Source organism: Solea solea, chromosome 21, assembly GCF_958295425.1.
Source record: "Solea solea chromosome 21, fSolSol10.1, whole genome shotgun sequence".
NCBI lineage: Eukaryota > Metazoa > Chordata > Actinopteri > Pleuronectiformes > Soleidae > Solea > Solea solea.
In genome coordinates, this window is record NC_081154.1 from 3,634,314 (window position 1) to 3,654,505 (window position 20,192).

A 20,192-nucleotide genomic window follows, 5' to 3' on the forward strand; every position below is an offset into this window, starting at 1 on the left:
GTGGTGAAAACGCGATATCGTCATAGTGCTAGTTGCACCAGGGCTTTATAGTGCCCCATCTAAGGCGAAATGTGGATGGAGCACGCCAAAAATAAGTTGCACCAAACTGCTGCGCCTTACTGTCATGAAATGTTATGTTCAAGGATTAAAGCATCCAAGTCCCACCCCCAACCAATCACGTCTCACTTTCAGACAGCTGTTGTCATAGAAAGGTCAAGAGCGAGCCATTACGCAGCCTGTGTGGACAGCTGTATTAATTCATTATAACAGTGTCAGTGTTTTTGATCCAAAACCTTGTGTAATGCTTCACGTTCATGACTCTTCACACCCCCCCTCAAACTTGTGGAATATAAACTTGAAGAAAAGGTAAACATCTGTATCTCTGATACAGATGTTTACCTCTATCTTGAGCATGATTATTAAGAACGCTTTCATATCTGTCCAGGATAAGAAAATATAAAAATTCAATATTCTGACCTTGCCAAGTCTGAATGTTGTAGTATTTTTTAGGCGGCTTTTAAATACTTACTCAAGAGCTTGCTCATTTTCTAAGCCTCTTAAACAGGTCATAATTCTTTTTCAATGTTTAAAAATAGAACTTTGATGTGAGTAACTGTTGCGTGTGCTGTGTTTCAATGAGCTTGACTGACTCCTATAGATCAGAGGTGACATTTAAGGCGAATCAACATAGGATTTCAACCTTCAATTAATGTCTCCAAAATGATTGCGTTATTTTGATGGTACATCGGCTTACAACAGGGTGAATGGACAATATTAGACGTCCTGCTTCAGAGTTCTCCCGTCCGTCACAGAATAGGACCCCCACTTTTAGCTGAGGATGAAGGCAGAAAATTAATTTGGCTCTCATGAAGATATAAGTATATTTATGTGCTATAGCTACACTGAGTGGTCATTTTATTTCACTGACTGACGTCAAATAGCAGTTATCAAATGATATCATCTATGCCTGGATGGTGACACCGCTAACAAAAGCTTTGCCCTGTGTTTTCCCAGCCTGCTTGGATGTAAAATGGGCCAACGTGTACTTTCATTTATTAAAATCCCCATTAGCACATGGGATGACGCATGACTCAAAGTGTGTAATTGTGTGTGTGTGAAGGAAGGGGGAGAAGGGGGAGAACCTGGATAAAATGGAACTCTACTTGAAGTGTCAAAGTAACAGCCACAGCACGACTGCTTCCTGAGGAGAAAAGTCCTTCCACACCAAGAGGAAACTCCAGAAATTAAGATCTGAGGAAACCTGCGAACGTATAATTGGAGAATTCTCTTTGTTTGACACCATACTGGATCTGTAGCCCGGGGCTGTTCCAACAAGCAGGTGGAACTGGGACTCGCGGATGATAATGATCGGATGATAATCGTGTATCTCTCTCGCTGCTGCATCTCTTTGAGGAGACTCTGATCTGTTGTTTCCACATCTGACAGCCAGGCTAACTGTGGTAAAAACAGTGTGTGAAACCCATTTCCAGCACCACAGGAGCCCCACACTGAGAGCCCTCTTGCTCACTTCACAGTTGGAAGACCACACCACTGCCAGGAACACACATAAAATAGCTGTCTATGTTTTTTTTCTCTCTCTCTTTTTAATAAATGTATTATATCATCAAAAAACAACAACACCCAATAAATAAAACACCATCTGCTGCTCAACTGTTCTAACTAATTCCACATATCTTCTGGTTAACAGATATGTAACAACATGCCTTCGTGTGTTGATTAGAGCAGAAAGAAGTAGGAAAGAAACAACAGGATGTAGAGAAATCACTTAGTGAGTGCCAACCCGTGCCAAGTTCTCCACAGTGTCGGTACGCTCTCCCATCTCACCTAGGTTAACAATTATTTCTTTCAAACGAATCCCAAATCCAGAGCCCTGTCTGGATCACCAGCAGAATCTAATTAATTTCTTCCTTGCTCAACATGACAGCAACAGTAATCAGTTTTCATTGGCTGGTGATGTATGTAATTTCTGCTGCAAGGGGGTCCCTCCATCAAAACAATAACAGAAGGCCTAGTTTGATGATGTCATAAAGCAGAATCTTGGGACTAGTTGTCCGTGGAGAGCTTCAGCGGCCGACTGCGCGGACAAAAAACTGGCAATGAATAGTTAAGAACCACAACACACTGGCTAACTAATAGCAGTAAAAACCATTACTATATTATAGAGAGAATAGAAACCCAATAATTCACACAATGAGCAAACACTAGAGGCAACAGTGGAGAGAAAAAACACGAAGAAAACTTTAGACTCAAAGATGTGTGGCCATCTGCCTAGACAGGTTGGGGTGAAAGAAAAAATGGGGGATAGAGGAGAGAAAGGGGGAAGAGAAAGGACAAAAGGGAGGTGAGGTAGAGATAGAAGAGGGAGACAAGAGGATGTAAATGATAGTATAAAAATTTATTTTTGCACAAATAATGATGTGTAATACACAAGATAGTCATAGGAGAGTCTAGATGTGTGTCTGCTGCATACATTGTTGCCTATTTTCAGTCGGGGTCAATGTTCATTTTACAATAGCTGCAAATTATAAAGCAGAAAAATAATTAAAAGGCGACAAAAATGATACACCCTCTTACCCTCAATATAAATACAAAATTCTAAAGATTTAAAGAATGTTAGGGAAGATGTGTTGGAGGAAAGAACATTATTCTTGTCATTTTTAATGCAGAAATTATATATTTTAAGTCATGAAACTTGAGATCTGAGATGCAAAAAAAATAGTCACTTAAAGGAGGAAAACCTGAGAAAAGAAGAAGAAACAAGACAAAAACAATGCAAAGAGAAAGACATATAGACAGATAGAGAGAGGCTGATTACTACCTTGACTGCAGTGAAGGTGTTTATTTTAGAGCTCTGCTGTTCCTGACATCCTGCAGAATTATACACTTTGCAGTGCAGATGAGAAACAGCCAAAGGAGAGGAGGAATGTTGTTGGACGAGATGGGTAGAGGAGGAGGAGGAGGAGGAAGTAAAAGCAATCAAGACAAGAGGCAAATTCAGATGACGTCTAAGTATTCTTTTGATGGGTGTGTTTTCTTTTAAATTATACACACAGACAACTAAATGGAGAAATTGCAGTCTGATTAAATGAGTGTCCACAAAGAAATCAGCAAATTAACATCGCTACGATGATTCTGGCAACATCATAAAGCAACGGGTGTCACTTCAGCGAAAGCAATCTACATCCTTTTGTTCCGTGTCTAATGCTAAATCTAACAAAGGCAGCAACGCTGCTGCGATACATATACAAATATAACATTTGTCACAAAATGTCAGGATGTAAAGGATGTGATCACTGAGCGGGATGGTCAGAAATACGGCGGTGTATTAGGGCCACACATGAAAAAAAATCCCAGCAACACCTCTCTGAAAGAAAAAAGTATGTTTAGTGCATGTACATCTTTTGTTCATGGGTTTAAACATACAATAAACCATTTAGAGCACCATCTCCTGTGCTACTAAAAGAGCCAAGTGCCGAGTGCATGTTGGTGGATTGAAGAAGAAGAAGAAATGTTATTACTTTGCATTTCTCTACAAGCAGAGTGCGTGTTCTCCTTGTGCACTCACAAATACGGTGCACATTACGACAAAGTAAAGCAACCGTGAGATCATCGATGCCACTTTTGTACCATCTCAGGATAAAATCACGGCAACAATAAACCTTTCTTCACCTCATAAAAGAGCGACACATCCATGGCTGCTCAGATGGGCACACTGATCTATTTGGCTTCTTTGTAACTGTACAGGTGTTCTTGTAGAGGTCAAAGGGTCACACGCTTGAGCTCCGACTCTGCCATAATACATGTCCATCAACAGCTATGCAGCTACTTTAAATGCCGTTGAACAAGACCATTAAACACCGTCCTCCACCAGTGTGAGTTGCTTGTGGATGAGAGTGATGATTTAAGTGCCCGAAATGGAAATGTAATGTCAGTGACACCGATGCTCAACTTGATGCGGTGTCTGTTCCAGAGTGAGTGGCAGTAAAAGCAGTGCTCTGTGCCTTCCCAAGGGTGTTTAATCCATGACTGATGGATGCAAGTCCGCGACAATGACTGTAATTATCATCATCATCATCACTGTAAAACATTCATCATTACCATCATCAACATCACAGCTATCTCCCTCTGTCACAAACCCGCCATTATCATAACCAATGTGCACGCATACACAGATTACTTTACGTGCGTGACATGAATGAGCACTACCCACATTTAAAAAAAATAAGAGCATGAATCTGACTTTAAAATGTACACGCGTATAGCTAGAAATGCACATACAAGCTTAAAAGTAGGGTGGGAGATCATTTTCTAGAGCATTTTTTTTACTGTATTGCTTAAAATCCTCGTCACACCCCGATTCTAACCAATTAAATTGTCACAAAAATGAAAAATGCCAGTCAGCTGTGGAGCGGAAAGGCCCGAACAATAGAATTGGATCGTGTAGACCTCTTCGTGCACTAATTACGCATGTGCAGAAGACAACACCAGAGTTTATGCTAGCTTGCTAAATCCAACGAGACAGTTGCAGCAACAGAAAAGCCCAGGGCTGCAAAAGTGATGACATGGTGGCTCTGTTTCTACTGGACCAGTAGGTTAACTTTTGGCCCTTTTCCACTATGGTCCCAGCTCACCTCGCCTCACCATCACTCAGTTTAGGTTGGTTTTCCACTATGGTCCCAGCTCACCTCAGTTGGTTTTCCACTACAAAATAGTACCTACTCAACGTGGGCGGAGTCATCACTGCATAGCTGCATGAAACTGCTGTGACTTTGTTTTACACATACACACAAGTGACTAGTGACTTGTAAAGCAGTTGTTTACAGTGTAACTGAATCATTAGAATCAGTTCATTTGTTCAGTACTTCCTCCATGACTTGTGATCAGCAGTGCTGTTGCTAAACACACCAGACTCCTCTGTTAAATATTGAGATTTTACACATGTGAACAAGTATCCAAAAAACTTAGCATTACCGAAAGTTACAGATGCTGCGCAGTGCTCGTGAACCTGTGTTCGTTACGCGTTCCTGTGCTCTGGAGGCGGAGCTTCCGAGGGAAGTCCGAAGAAAGGGGCTTGGACTTTTGAATTGAAAATGTAGCCTGCTCTAACTGTTTTTCCCAGGATCTCCAACCCTAGCTTTAATACATGTGGATGTAACATCTAATTTGGATACTTAAAGCAAAACATCGCCATGCAAACAGCGCCTGTGGCTAATGAGAGTGACTGAAACTGGGGATTAAGTAAAGTTTACTGCCTCAGCCGCTCCACTGTCTCCACAGTTAACCCAGTGATACCCAGCTGCTAATATAGAAATTAAAGGTGCAGTCCATTTCAAGCAGCGAAGCACACATCTGAAAGAGTGTCAGAGAGGATGTCTCAATTATTCATCGAGCAGCTGATTTATGGGGGTTTCATATGGTGCATATTAAAAGCTTCGAGAGGCACGGGGAAGCCGAAGATGGTTTATGTAACCGCTATTAATTAGGACCCTCTCTCACTCTGATACTCTTCCAATATGCAAACAACGACAGTTAACGACGGTTAAAGGTTTCGCGCGCCGTGAAAAGGTGCTGTGTGCGAGTGTGAAGAACAGACGCGGGGATGAGAGTGAGAAAAGTTACAGGAGACATTACTGAGCCTCTTTAGACTCATTAAAACAGTAAGAAGTGCAGCGTCCGTGTGTGGAAATTAGAAGCTGGGCTTTTTTTTCTCTTTTTTTTTGCTGATCAAAGAGAATTTCTCATTTTGAAACATATGCATATACTGTATAAATGTATATGCAAAACAGCCGGGGAGTTGTGGATCAGAGGTGCTACTTGTCAGCACTGACATTATGCTATTTCCATACACTTCACAATGAATTACATTTGCACTTGGCACCTAAAATATGTTTGTGTTTGGTGAGCATACACTGGTGGAAGGATGTTGATGAGCACTGTCTGTCACTTAAAAATTGGACTTTAATGACTTGATTTGACGTTATTTTGTGTTTTAGGGCTGATACAATTAATCTCTTTTTAGGGCAGGTGCAATATGCATCGTTTTTTTATTCTATGAACTATACTGTATGGCCTTTGTTGACTAAAGTTCTGCAGCTGTTGTACTCCACAGATTCTTGCATGGCACAGTGCATAAGGCTCTGCTGTGACTCAAATATATCGAAGGCCTGGGCCGAACTGAACAGGTGATATATATATGTATATATACATATATATATATATATATATATGTATATATATATATATATATACACACATATATATATATATATATGTGTATATAAAAACACTATAAATGTCTTGAGGCGAGCTGAAAATAGGAGCAATTATCACCATTTAAATGATATCACAATGCCCTGGCTCTAGTTCCCAGCAAACCTTGTGAACTCCACTTGTCAGATCCTGATAACCTGTAACAGGCCAGCACCTCGTTTCTTTGTTAAAAAAAAAGAAAAAAGAAAAGAGTTTCCCGTCAGCTTCTGAACGATGTTCTTTCGGCACCACAATGCCAGCCTAAAATACACAGGTAATGAAAACACACACAGCAAATGATTCCTTGTGTTCGTTCGCGGCGTGCAAATGATGCTTCCTTCCCTCCGCTCATAATAGCCTCTATTGTTGGCATTGTGTGGGAGGGAGACACTGATTTGCCACGGCCGGTATAATTCTCTCATTACGAGTTCAGAAGGGGGAAAGGAGGCACAAGGAGGGATGGAGGGATGAGGGGCCCACAGGCACGAGGCATGGTGTCCCACAAAGAGAAAAAAACCCGACTGATAATGGAGCAAATCCATCAGCTTCTCACTCCCAATCTCTGTCTGTCTCTTGTCATCCATCCACGGGCCTGTAGATGGAAGTCATTTCAGAGAGCTTGGGAGTAAAAAGTGGCTCGGAAGAAAATACAAAAAGAGATAATGGAGTACAGGCATTCCAGCTCTTGCCATAATGCCATGCAATCTGGCAGAGGGAGGGGAGACAGAGAGTAGGGAGGCTGTAACAGAGGGGCAGAGAGAAAGAGGTTCTGGTGCAGCAGGGGAAAGAGAAGAAGCCGACATAGAAGAACACACTGTGTGAGAGGTGGTGGTTAGATCAGCCTCTCCTCCTCCCTGGTCGAGTGCAGCAGCTTAGAGCTTTTAGTGAGCTTATTTTCACCCACAGTGTTGCTGTGACCTAACTTAGGCTTCAGCTTCTAAAACCTCATTCACTCGCCCGGGCTCCCAGCATTCTCTCCTAGCTTCTCTACAGCTCATTGCTCTCATCATTGGTTCAATTTTGCGAGCGTGTTTGTGTAGGGGCGAGAGCGAGTGAGAAAAAGAACGTCCGTACACCAGCTTGAGGGTATTTCAGAGAGACCCCTGCCCTCTCTTCACGATACTCTACGGTCCTTTAGGCACATGGTTTAGTATTCAATCACCACAACAGCCTCACCTTAACAACACTGACTCCAGTAACCTTGGCCATCCATTCACCTGTCTAAGAACAAAAGCTGCTTCCAGAGGAAGCCATTAGACGGATATAGCTCTGGGAAAGAAAGTATCCAACACACCAGATGGGCTGTGCTTTATACCGGCTCCAGGGCTGGACAGCAGACTCACCGAGACCATTACTGAGAGGGAGGAATTAGGCTAAACCATAGCAACGCATGGAAAACGTTTCAGGTCCAACACTGGAGTCGAATTTATGATCCGAGACTGCAGGTGGACACTGATTGTTGCCCAAACATTGGCAAATATCTGCATGTTACTGTGTTTGACACTCTTTCAGGCAAACTATAATTTGTATTTCATTTAAGTATGGAATTTCCGTCAGGAAAAAAATTGCATTTTTCTGTCTTCGCTGATAAGAAATGATATACCTTCAGTTCAATGGTTAGTCCCAACAAGCACCTGTCAGATACTGCCAGGTATTTAAGTCACTGTGCAGAGTCCCTGAAGCTATTTGAAGCTCATATAACAACACAAACTGCTTTTTCTGTCTATTTTATAATTGTGTTGTTTGCATTTTCTAATCCAGAAAGCCAAAAAAAAATCTCATTTTATACAAACAGTGCATGATAAAAAAGTATAGAGGCTTTTATTTTTCAGAAAAGCTTGTTTTAGGGACTGAAAATTGAATGGCAATACGGTACAGAGACATATAAACAGGGGCTAGTTAGTGTTACAAATCATAATATAATGAATTCTCCAAAAGTGTGCTTTTATGACAGCACCATCACGAAGCACCCACCTGTTAGTCTCACCACATGAATACAGTCAGCTGTCATACGACAGGGAACGAGCCACTTTCCCCAACAACAGGCTGCCGTTTTAAGGGGAGCATTTATCCACAGGTGACGCCACAGAATGGCAGCATTTTTATCCAAGTTACATATTTCTACTGTTGTGTACGTGCTTGAAGAAAATGAGTTTGACCCGAGAATGTGACGCAGACAATTTCACAAACGGATACGTATATTATTTACGTATTATGTGTTTTGGAACGCGACACTAATTGTGGTACCCTTCTCAATGTTTGACAATGGAAACACAAATAACGTGCGACGTATCAAACTGAACTGAACTGCTTAGTGGAAACAGGGCTATAGGTGTATATTGATGTGTGTGTATTCCACATATGTGAACACATGTATTTATGTCTGTACCATGACCCACAAGCGAGTTCTTATAAATAAGTCTGTGCAACAGTTTGTGTGTGTGTGTGTGTGTGTGTGCACGTGTCTCAAGAAGATGAACCAAGGGACCGATTGTTTGAGGGAGAGTGTGTGTGTGTGTGTGTGTGTGTGTGTGTGTGTGTGTGAGAGTGAGTTTCTGTGTCACAGGGGGACGTCTGCGGTGAAAGAGCTGAGGTGTAACACCTTGTTAATGTGACAGACACGGTAAAACAGTCCCAGAGGGAATGAGCCACCGTTGACTGCTTTGCTCGATAACTTGACGGATACAAGAAGTCGCCGCAGTTTGGTTTGTTAAGCTGCTCTCGAGTCCAGCTCCCAACACGCCTGACTTAGATAAGTAGCTGGCACTGGAAGAGCTCAGGAAACACTACTTCACTTAAAAATCGTTGAGCGGAGTTTATGTACCATGTTTATGCAGTGTTGGGGGGGGGCCATGAGATTGCCCAGAATGCTTCATATATTTTTAAATACTTCTGATAACTTCAATAGAGATATCTATATCTCTATTCAAGGTAAGGGATCTTTTTTTGGCCGACTCTTAATGACATCATCTATCACCAAAGCTCTCATGCTATACAGGGAGAAGCTTCAACGGCAAAACAACAATTCCCACACTGCTTTTTTGTGCCTTAAACACAACGATGTAACTGCCACTAACCCAATATCAGCCTAACATGTGGGAGGAAGTGAGTTTTACCCAAAAACCCAAGCACAAACACACACACACACACACACCAGGAGAACATGCAAACATCACCAAAAGGAAAGGCTGCTGCTGAAAAAAAAAAAACCTTGATGCAAAGGTGCTAACCATGTGTCCACTCAACACGAGTGTTCTTTCTGGCAGTTTGTGAGAGATGTTAACGCGGCCAAGTGTACCTGATAGACGTGGTAGGCGTTGGCAGCTCGGCCCTGCAGGAACACAGAGGGGATCCACACGTTGATGAGAGCGCGATGAGCCCTGAGTGACGCAAAAGAACAAACCATCCTCAGCGTCTGAGTCATCAACATCATCATTACCATTACCATTATAACTGGCATCAGCATCAGCAACAGTGTGTGTGTGTGTGTGTGTGTGTGCACTATGCTTGGACAGCTCCGGCAAATTACAGCTCAGTCTCGTAAAAAAAACAACTCAAAAACCTCATTCCGGTCATGGACAGGGGAGCAAAACCAAATGAAACTGCGTTGTAGGAGCTTTGTTGCCCGGTGAATCTCAGAGAGAATAATGTAACGTGTAAAGTATTTTTTAACAAGGACATTTGGTAACACTTTAGATTAGGGAGCACATATTCACCATTAACTAGGTGCTTACTAACATGTATATAAGTAGCATACCAGATCTTTATTAGTAATTATTAAGCATGTATTAACACCTTAATCAGGGAAAATCTTAATTCATGTCATAATAGAGGTAGAATAAGGTTATGTAGAATAAGGTGGTAATACCTGCTTAATAATTACTAATAAAGGGCTAGTGTGCTGTTACCGGACATTCAAAACAAGAGGAACTCTCCGGGTGAAATACGCCTCGTTTCCACCAAGCGGGGGCTGGATATGTAAATATTCATCAGTTACATTCTCAACGTTTGACTATGGAAACACAAAGAACTGCGTGACACACTGAACCAAACGGTACGGCTTGGTGGAAATGGGCGTGAGAGCGAAGCCGACGGACAAACGGAGAGTGACAGAGAAATATTCTTACGTCTCAAAGTCTGACAGGCTGGGGTCGTCCGACGTCTGACTCAAATCACCTGGAAGCTAAAAAAAAGAAAGAAAGAAAGAAAGAAAGAAAGAAAGAAAGGAGAGTATGGAATGAGTCATGGCCGAGAACGACAACAAAGACACACAGATAGACTTAAGTGTCCAGTGTGACTGTAACCTCACAACGAGGAGCCTGAGCAAACACTTTCAAAACTAGACTAAATCATGTGGAAAACGACAGTTAATGATCCACTTTCATATGACAGGCGGTGTCATCGAAGGAGTTCTCAAGCTTGCGTGACATGTCTATACTTAGCTCATTGTCACGACACACGCAGGTTTTGAGGGTTAGGGGTAGACTTAGGGTTAGGTTCAGGGTTAAGTTCAGGCTTAGGCATGTAGCTGAGATGGGGATGTCCTCTAATGAACCACATGACGAGGCCCAGATGTGATCCTTATGTGATGTCCTCTCAGCTCCTGTCTTCAGCTTGAAGCTCCCATCACTGCTACTATATGACACTTTGGACAGTGTGTGTGTGTGTGTATTTGTATTTATATTCATGAACAACCTAAATACACACTAACCCATGCGGGACTTGTGTCACCGTAGGGAAAAAAGTCCCTGTGGGTGTTCAAACTTCTTTTTTTTTACGATCAGGGTTGGAATTTTGCGTCCCCCGAGCTCCACCATATGTTTGGCATTCTGTTTGTGTTTGTTGCTAATGTAGGACGAAGAAAAAGAAAACAGCCCACATAAAATCAAAGTTCATCATCAGAGGAGGAGAGAGATGTGACCACGGCGTGACAGTACAAAAGAAAAATGAACACGGCAGCGGCACGGACGACAAACTCAAGACCAATGCACTTAACCAGTATTGGCAGCCATTGAACGGAGAGAGAAAAATGAGCGGAGCACCACTGCAGAAACAAACAGGCAGAAGATGGAAATCAAACTAAATCGGCAGCAGTCAGGGAAAGAAAAGTCAGAGTGATGGAGAGGAGAGGTAAGACGGGAGGAGGGAGGGAGGGAGGGTGAGGAAATCAGATGAGAGTAACCAAATGAGACAATCCATCTATGTGTGTGTGTGTGTGTGTGTGCATGTCCAGTCACTCACCGGTCCTCTCAGGTCAATGAGTTCCTGTCTCATCTGGACAATGAGGTGGTCTTTGGCCATCAAGGTCCGGTACAGGCGCTCGTTGAACTCTATCAGCTCGCCGTGCATCTCGGCCACCTGCAGCGCACACACAAAAACAACAACAGACAAACAAAAACACTTAAGATTAATCATGCTGTGGAACAAATATGATGTAATGCATAATTATGTCGAAAAAAAAGAATAGAGACAAAAGAAAATCATGTTTCACAGAGATAACTAAAAAAAAAAAAAAAATCCTCTGTTTCCGTTTAACACGCGAAAGGCTGTTGACAGCAGGACAGATTCTGAGAAACAGAGATAGAAGAGATGAAGGGAGAGAATAATAGAGGGAGCATGTGAGGAGAGTGAAAACCACTTCATATCCTCAACACAGAGACTCCTAATCAGTTGTCTTCAGCGCTAACTAACCTTGACACGGTGTAATTCACATCTGTGTGCATGTGCGTGCGTGTGCGTTTGTGAGGCCTGTCTCTCTAACCAGGCTGGACAGTGCGGACAGGTCTCTGTCAGTAGACCGACGACTGTGACACACACTGTGCTGTATGGAGGACACCTGCTGTCAGGGCTGCTCCAGCAGAGTAGCGTGGACAGCTGTCAGGTGAGCTGTGCGGCCGCCGCCGCCGCTGCTGCTGCTGCTGCTGCTGCTGCTGCTGACAGTACTGACCTTCCTACATTAACTTATACACATAGCCATTTAAGAGCCCACACACTGGCACAAAGGAGGAGGAGAGGCCTCTTATGTAATAATGACAAATAACAGTAATTATCACAATAAACTGGATTCATCGGGTTCAACACAACAGCTCACAAAAGAAAAAAACTTAAAGATACAGTGTGCACACAAACGTTTCGTTGTTCTTAAGACCAAAAGACGGAGACGGATGGAGGTCTTTCATCCATACTTTACGTTCATTTTGGTCTGTCATTGTGCACAAAGCAGTGGAGCTTATGACGACGGACGAGACAGAGCAATACCACCAGGAATCATGGCACGCCTGGCATTAAAATGTGTTTTCTGTGTCTGGATTGTGATCGGACAGGGGCCTGACCGCAATCCGTTTGATGATTTCTTCCCCTGCTTCAAAAACATTCTGCTCCGTTTCATCTGAAAATAGGCTCTGCACTATATCAGACCTGACAGAGGGAGCTTATCTGTGTATGCAGCAGCAGCAGCAGAGGAGTGCCCTGTCAAGATTCTGAGGGAAGTGACTGCTTCAAGCAGAAAATCAATCACATGCAATTATTTCACTTTCATAAAAGCAAAACTCTTCTTCTTTTTTGTCTTCTGGCCTGCTAAGGGGATTTTGTTACCTTAGGAGCGAGAACTTTGCTAAGCTAACAGAACCTGACCAAAGAACATTTTTCTCAAAGCATTGCCATTGCAAAGAGGAAGAACTAAAGCGACCAAAAGCTCAGAGCTCTGTCCATCAACCCAGTGTGACCAGTGTGACCCAGGCAGTCTCACTCTGCTGCCCTCTAGAGGTGATGCTCCTGTGGAATTTCAGGAGAACACTCCATCCAGTGAATATTTCAATTTCAATTTCAATGTTTTTTTTCGGCTGTGGTATTAAAAGTAGCTCCAAACCTTCAGTTGCCATGACAACCCTGTTTCATGCAGAAAGCAAGGTAATAGTGTGAAACATGTGTTGCCCTCACCTCCGGGGGACCAGTCTGCCTTTAGGTAACATAGAAATTACAAATATTTCCCTCTCTGGAATTAGGTCAGACTGTCAAATTAAAACAAAAAAAGCAATCAGAGCAAGAGAGAGAGAGAGAGAGAGAGAGAGAGAGAGAGAGAGAGAGAGAGAGAGAGAGAGAGAGAGAGAGAGATGTGAGAATACAGAAATAAAAATAGACAGTAAAGATCTGACATTTAAATAAGCTCAAATGTGGAATGCATCAGAATTCGCAGATGAGGGGTTTTGGGGGGGTAAATATGAAAGATATTTACGAGTTTGTGATAGAAATGAGAGAAAGATTCAAAATCTAAATGCAGTATTCAGCAGCACAGAGACGAAACCACAAGAGAGCAGATCTCACTCTGAATCAGGAGGTGCGTGTGGTGGTTGTGTGTGTGTGTGTGTGTGTATGGTTGGCTGAAATGTGATCTGAAGAATCCTAAACTCACTTGCCAACTCAGGTGGAGATGCCAAAAACACTGCATGTTTCGCTCTCCTCAGATGATACTCAACCAAAATTTAAATCACATGTTCAAACACTGTCTATATTTAGGTGAAGTGCAAGTGTGGAGAGGCTTTAGTTTAGACAGAAGACTGGAGATGACAGAGAGAGAGAATGTGAAGCAAATTAGACACACAACTCAGCACAGATCTGTTATGTTTCTCCAAAGGCCGACTTTGACGCATCACACGACTATAGTGCATACTAAATAATTCAACAAAAATGATAACGACAATTACCACAATGAAGACACTTCACGGCAGAGATTTGATTTGTACACACGTCTGTCTTTTGTTTGTTTAACTGCAGCTCTCTTGTTACGAGAATAACAACATGCATCATCTCCTCGGGCAGGCGTTTCTATCTCGCCACTCTCAGACGCGCAACCTGAGCTCCACGGGCACCACCTCAATCAAAGCACTCAGTAAATAAGTTGTAACAAAGCCTTAAAGAGTCTGATTAACATTTTTTACTCACACAAAAAAGGAAAAAACAATGAGTACATTTGCCCAAATGTTTCCAACACATTTGAAATCCATTAAATCTTTATTTATACGGAAGGCAAACGGATAGTTTCATTCATGCCAGTTGCCTTTTAATGACATCATCTGCTTCGGGGAGCTGCTGTTGGGTTTCAAACAGGGTTTGGCTTTGAAAAGTCGCTATAAATAATACACTTTTAAAAGCTCTAAATGCACGTCTTGCACTCAATAAAAATGCCAGGACTCTCCGGTGCTGCAAACATTTCACAATAAATGCTTTGTGTGGAGGGGAAAACAGGCCACAGGAATGCTAGAGTGCTTTTATTTTGAAACTACAGGACGTGTTGTGATGCATACGACGGATAAAAATATGTAAGAGAAAGTGACTTTGGGCAAAACTATGGAAGCCCAAAAAAAAAAGGACAACTTAGCCTTGATAATAAAAATATCCTCAAAGTAAGTCAAAATTATGAGTTTTTAAACGACAGACTAAAAGACTTAACATCCGATGTAACTAAAGTCACCTGTTACAACGTGGTTAGGCCAGCGAGGCGATGGACGAAGGGGCCATTACAAACATTGCCATAGCCATCTCATAATTTCAACTTTTTATCTCACAATTATGACTTTTTATCTCACAATTATGACTTTTTATCTCATAATTATGACTTTTTAGCTCATAATTTCAACTTTTTAGCTCATAATTATGACTTTTTAGCTCATAATTATGAGTTTTTATCTCATAATTTCGACTTTCTATCTCATAATTATGACTTTTTAGCTCATAATTTCAACTTTTTATCTCATAATTATGAGTTTTTATCTCATAATTTCTACTTTTATCTCATAATTATGACTTTTTCGCTCATAATTTCGATTTACATTGAGGATATTTTTATTATCAAGGCTAAGTTTTAAGGATCAGTCACTTAATCAGTAATTGAGCCAAAGCTCGTGCTTCAATGCTTCGATGTCATCATTTAACTGTGAGATAAAAGGAAAATAACACATATTACACTTTGACAACTGTTCTCGAGGAATATGGGTCACGAGTTTAGTGGGGACTGAGGGAATCCGCTTCAGCCGACTTGATCCCCAGTCTGGTCACATTTAAAAAAAACTTTAAGAGATACATCCACGGTGCTTAGTCAATATCGACCACGACTCCAAAGATCAGACATGTTAGAAATCTCAGGATCAGATAAGGCGGCAAAGTAATAAAGCAGAGCTGATGGTAATCTTTAAACATAAAACAGAGCCAAGCCCTGCTCCAAAAACTAATCCCCAGACCTGACTGTGTCTGTATCCTGGAAGCACCCTGGACGTTTGTTACAGAAAATTAAAACTTGTGCTCGTTTTTTTTCTCTCTCTTGGGGAACAGGAAGTAGTTACACCGACAGCGGCTGTCCTTGACACAGCAGCAATTCATCATTCCTTTATTTAACCACCGCAACTCCTTCTATAGGACTTTAGAAGAGTGGGGAATTCATTTTAAGCGTGAAGAAACCCAATTAATTCTCCGTGAGAGGGAGCTAATCACTCTGTCATTTCTGTGGCCGACGCATATGTGAGTGTGACAGTATAGTAGGACGTGTATAAGACTGCACACATCTGTATTAAAAACCCTTCGCAGACACACTTTGCATTACCGTAGTTACGCGACGGTTTGTGCTATTTGAAAAAATCCAACAGTTTCTGAAATCTAAGAAGTTGCACGTCAAAGGCAACGTATGGTTATTACGGTACTTTCACTCGCGCTGTTTCGGGAAGCCAGCGAATCAGCTTCTTTGTCACCAGAGAGGAGAGAGTTGGAAAAACACCTGTGCATAGTTTCTATTTTTTGGCCTGTTTTTGGACATTGAGACAAAAACTCAAACAAATGTCATTTTAAATATATATGTTATACTGTTTCAATTTCAAGTTTAACACGCATAATCTGGTGTTTGTGTACAGCTCCTGTGTTTTCTAAATAAACCTTTTTGTTTTTCTTCATTTTAAATTGTTTATACACCATTTTAACATGCAGTAAATTGTAACTTACTGCCAGATATTGAAAGTTATTCTGGAAAAAAATGGGCAAAAGCACTTATTTTCTGGATCTTGTATGGTTAAAATAAGCGGGGAAAAGTCCAGACCGACATTTTGAGGCTTCAGTGTTGCCTGTGTGGCTACATACTTGTGTCTAAACAGTCAAATCTTCACCATTATCATTAAAATGCACAACCAGCTTTAAGTGCTACATGCAATAACCATTACTAAGCTGCATCATCCCACTGTATACGCTGACCTTGGTCAACTGAAGGCCACACAAAGGCTCCCCGTTAATGGTCAATAAAAACTGCATCTGCAGGATAAGGGCTGATTAGTGGCCGCCTAAATTCCCTTTTCACGTCGCCGTATAAATGCTTTAAATACAGATCAGCGCCGAATGAATTCATGAAAGAGTTTCACGAGGTGAAGGGCGGTGTCAGAGCGAGTTTGGTGTGAAATTTTAATACAAATGAGAGTGTGAAAATGAATGCAAAAGGGGATAAAAGGACATAAATGGGATCCAAAGAACAAGGCAAACAAGCCAACAGTGAACGAGCAGACCTGCGTGGAGGATATTAATTCTACAACAGCAGAGCACGACATGTACCCTGTCTCACTGCGTTAACGCGTCTTCTCTGCTCCCAACACTCACAACCTGAGCAGTCCCTTGTTAGTCTTGAAGGTGATGGAATGATTTACACTTTCCTTCAAGCCAGCGCAATTTCAAGTTGAAAAGCTTTCAGCGTGAAGCCGTGAAAAAACAGCACAGCTGAGGCAGGTGACAGGCTGCTGCTGCTGCTGCTGCTGAAAAAGGTGTTTCCACATAAAAACTATCCCCAAGAAAATGTTTTAAAAGGTATTTAGAAGTAAAAGTGAGGAGTCAGTGGTAGGGCGAGTTGTCTTTCAACTGGAAGGTTGTGGGTTCAATTCCTTGCTCTGTGTCCTTGAGCAAGACTCTTAACCACATGTTGCAGCGTGTGAATGGGTGAAAACTGTAGTGTGAAGTAGCTCATTGAGACTAGAAAAGCTCTATATAAACACAGACCATTACCAACTCTTCTTCTTTTGATTTTATTCGGTAGTAATGAGTCACAAAGACAGTTAGAGGAAATGTAGTGGAGTAAAAGTAAAATAAAGTAAAGATATGTGAACTTAAGTACAGGAGGTAAATGAATTAACTGAGCTTTTCATTCACAGTAATTTTCTTTCCAAAGGGCTCTGTTTTTCTTGCCCATCCAGACTAAAACACAGCCCCAGGGTTTTCAAACTAAAACGTAGACAGCAGTTGTGGAAAAACTTCTCTTCTTTTTGGGGATCTAAAACCCTGAGGGGGTGCGGATGGAGGGCGAATCTGGAACAGATTTTTTTGCATTTTTAAACAATAATGGGAGTAGGAAGCCATGACTGTGTGTCTCAGCAGGGAGCTCCCAGGGTGATACTATGATGAAAGCCCGGGACTTAAGTGGCCATAATGCACGGCAGTGTTCCGCCTGAGGAGCTGGGGCAAGCAAATTCAGAATCATTACAGAGCTGTTTTTTGCACACTGTGGATTCCCCCCCTCCCCCCTCCGGCATGTGAATAAGCAGTTTCTTGCAGCAGCTTGTTAATAAATAGGTAAATGTGTCCATCACTTAAAGGAAACAAGTTGTCCCTGTTGTGGGTTTTAGCAAGGAAGCGTATCGACTTCAACCAATCACTTTTCAAGAGCGTAAGGTACTCGCGGTGCAGTTTGGGAGTTCTAATGGTGCTTTGGTCTCATTTCAAGCACAAATAAAACCGCATAGGCATGCAGGTACAATATATTCCTGCCGCCACCTGGGACTCACAGCTGATGGTGGTAATGTAAAAAAAAAAAAAAAAGAAGAAATATAATATAGTACCGGTGTGCCACAGGGTGCAGGACACGACTGCCATCACGATGTAAACAATGCAGGTCTCGGAATGTAAAGGACCTTTCCAAAATATTTAATAAGGCTTCAATGGGTGTGTCATAATTTTGATATCACAGGTTACTTTAAGCTTTAGTTACCAGTAACAAGGTAAAACAATGGTGTGTATTAATTATATAAATACAGGAGTAAGATTCACAAGCATGGATAGGAAAATTCTTGGGTATAAATTCTTAATAAATTCTTGATTTTTGTCAGTCTTTTCCCTCATTTTAAGGAAAATTACAGTCTGAAAGTGGCTGCAGATTTACAGATTATTTTTCTTAAAGCAAGAGAATTTAAATAAATTTTAATAGGGCTCTTTTTGTCTTTAAAAACATTCAGTTTCCTCTTCTGTAATTCAGCACAAACATTTTTTTTTTAAAGTGAAATCATCACCAGGATCTGTTTTCCTGTGCAGTAATGTTACATAAAACCAAAAGGCAGCCAGTTTTTCCACATTCATATTAATAGTGGGCAGGACATCATGACTTGAAAGGGATTTTTTCTTTTTTTGAAAGGGATGATACTCTGTTGCAGGGGCATCAAAGGTTTGTTTAAAGATCTTAAACAGGGTGAGACATCACTCAGGACATGTCCACTTTGTAAATCTAAATGCAGCCTGCGCCTCTGACTCGCTCCATCATGGACGTTCCAGAAAAAAGGGAAAAGTAAAAATATATAGATGTCACAAGCTGTGCCGTCCACTCCGAACTGAGGTATAAAAAGATACAAAGGGAGAGGTGAGAGCCTGTGAGAGCGGCAGATGGAGTTACACAAAAGACACAAAAAAAGGCTAAATCTGGCCCATTGGTGCAGGCACCACACATCACACGGCCAACGCGATGAGCACTTGGATCATTCGCATTTGTTTTTGATGTCGTATTATTTCCCTGAGACGCCACAGTGGTGACAGTGTTAACGTACAGTCTGTCAGCTTGAATTCTGGGCTGTTTTCATCACAATGCAGATGAACTTTGGGAGAACTAAAAACCCTCTCTTTGTGCACGTTCTCCCAGGCTATGCATGTCAAGTACATTTGGACAGATTTTTGATTAGGGTTTACGTTCAACAACAACTGTCACTGTCAAGGGCAAATATGTTAATATTGACTTTGTATGTGTGGGTGCCAGGCTGTTTCAGTAGTGAGTGTGTGTTTAAATATACTCTGACAGACTGGAGATTAAATGACAAAAATGATGGATGAATTATGCACATTTTTGGCCCATTATTCGTAATTATATTTAAAAAATACACAAAACTGAACAATGTTATATCAAAAACTGCATTTATAAAAGAACACTTTTCTTCTCCAATGACTTATTTGTGGTGCATATATTACAACAAGGTGGCGGCAGCAGCAGCAAGCGATTGGTTGGTGGACTGCGTGTTTGCACTAGTATGAGATTTACGAGGTTTCTTGAATGCATCTTGAAGCTTCTATTAGATCAAAATCAGAACAGCCATTTTTGACCTCCCTCGCCACCCAAATATAATTAACCTGCAGCCACAAAACCTATTTTACCCATAAAATTAACCCATATATATACCCATATATATATATATATATATATATATATATATATATGTGTGGGTGAAAAACGACTGGGAAAAAGAGTGATACTGAACATTAAAGGGAGTTCAGAAGGTGGTGTCTTTTTTCAGCCTTTCTAAAATAACATGTAGGGAAATGGATTAGTGGGAATGTCAGCCTCACAGCCTTAAACTAGTAATCAAGTGTTAGTTCCAAAAACCAAGGAGCATCAGGTTATGTTTGAAAATAAATCCCAGCTAATGATCATAAAACAACTTTAGATCATGTGTTGTGACATTTACCAAACTGGCCTCGTTCTAAACAGGATTATATAAGAAACTGTACTAGATAAAGTGTTTTATTGTCGTCGTCATAATAATAATAATAACGATAAATGTTGACTTTTTTGTGTGGTATATTTAGCTTTAATGTCAGAGGCTTTTGGTATGAAAATATAAATAAATTAGCAGGACACATTAGTC

At 41.3% G+C, this 20,192-nt stretch overlaps 1 protein-coding gene across 2 annotated transcripts in view; it reads right to left on the bottom strand.

Annotated features, from left to right (window-relative positions):
- snx29 (sorting nexin 29) overlaps positions 1-20,192 on the bottom strand; it is a 120,157-nt gene that overhangs the window by 28,990 nt on the left and 70,975 nt on the right. For both annotated transcript variants that reach the window (XM_058621311.1, XM_058621310.1), the window contains exons 16-18: positions 11,512-11,628; positions 10,398-10,453; positions 9,569-9,650 (exon numbers count right to left, since the gene is read on the bottom strand). In XM_058621311.1, the coding sequence (XP_058477294.1) occupies positions 9,569-9,650; positions 10,398-10,453; positions 11,512-11,628 (255 nt within the window). The remainder of the gene's footprint in view (positions 1-9,568; positions 9,651-10,397; positions 10,454-11,511; positions 11,629-20,192) is intronic.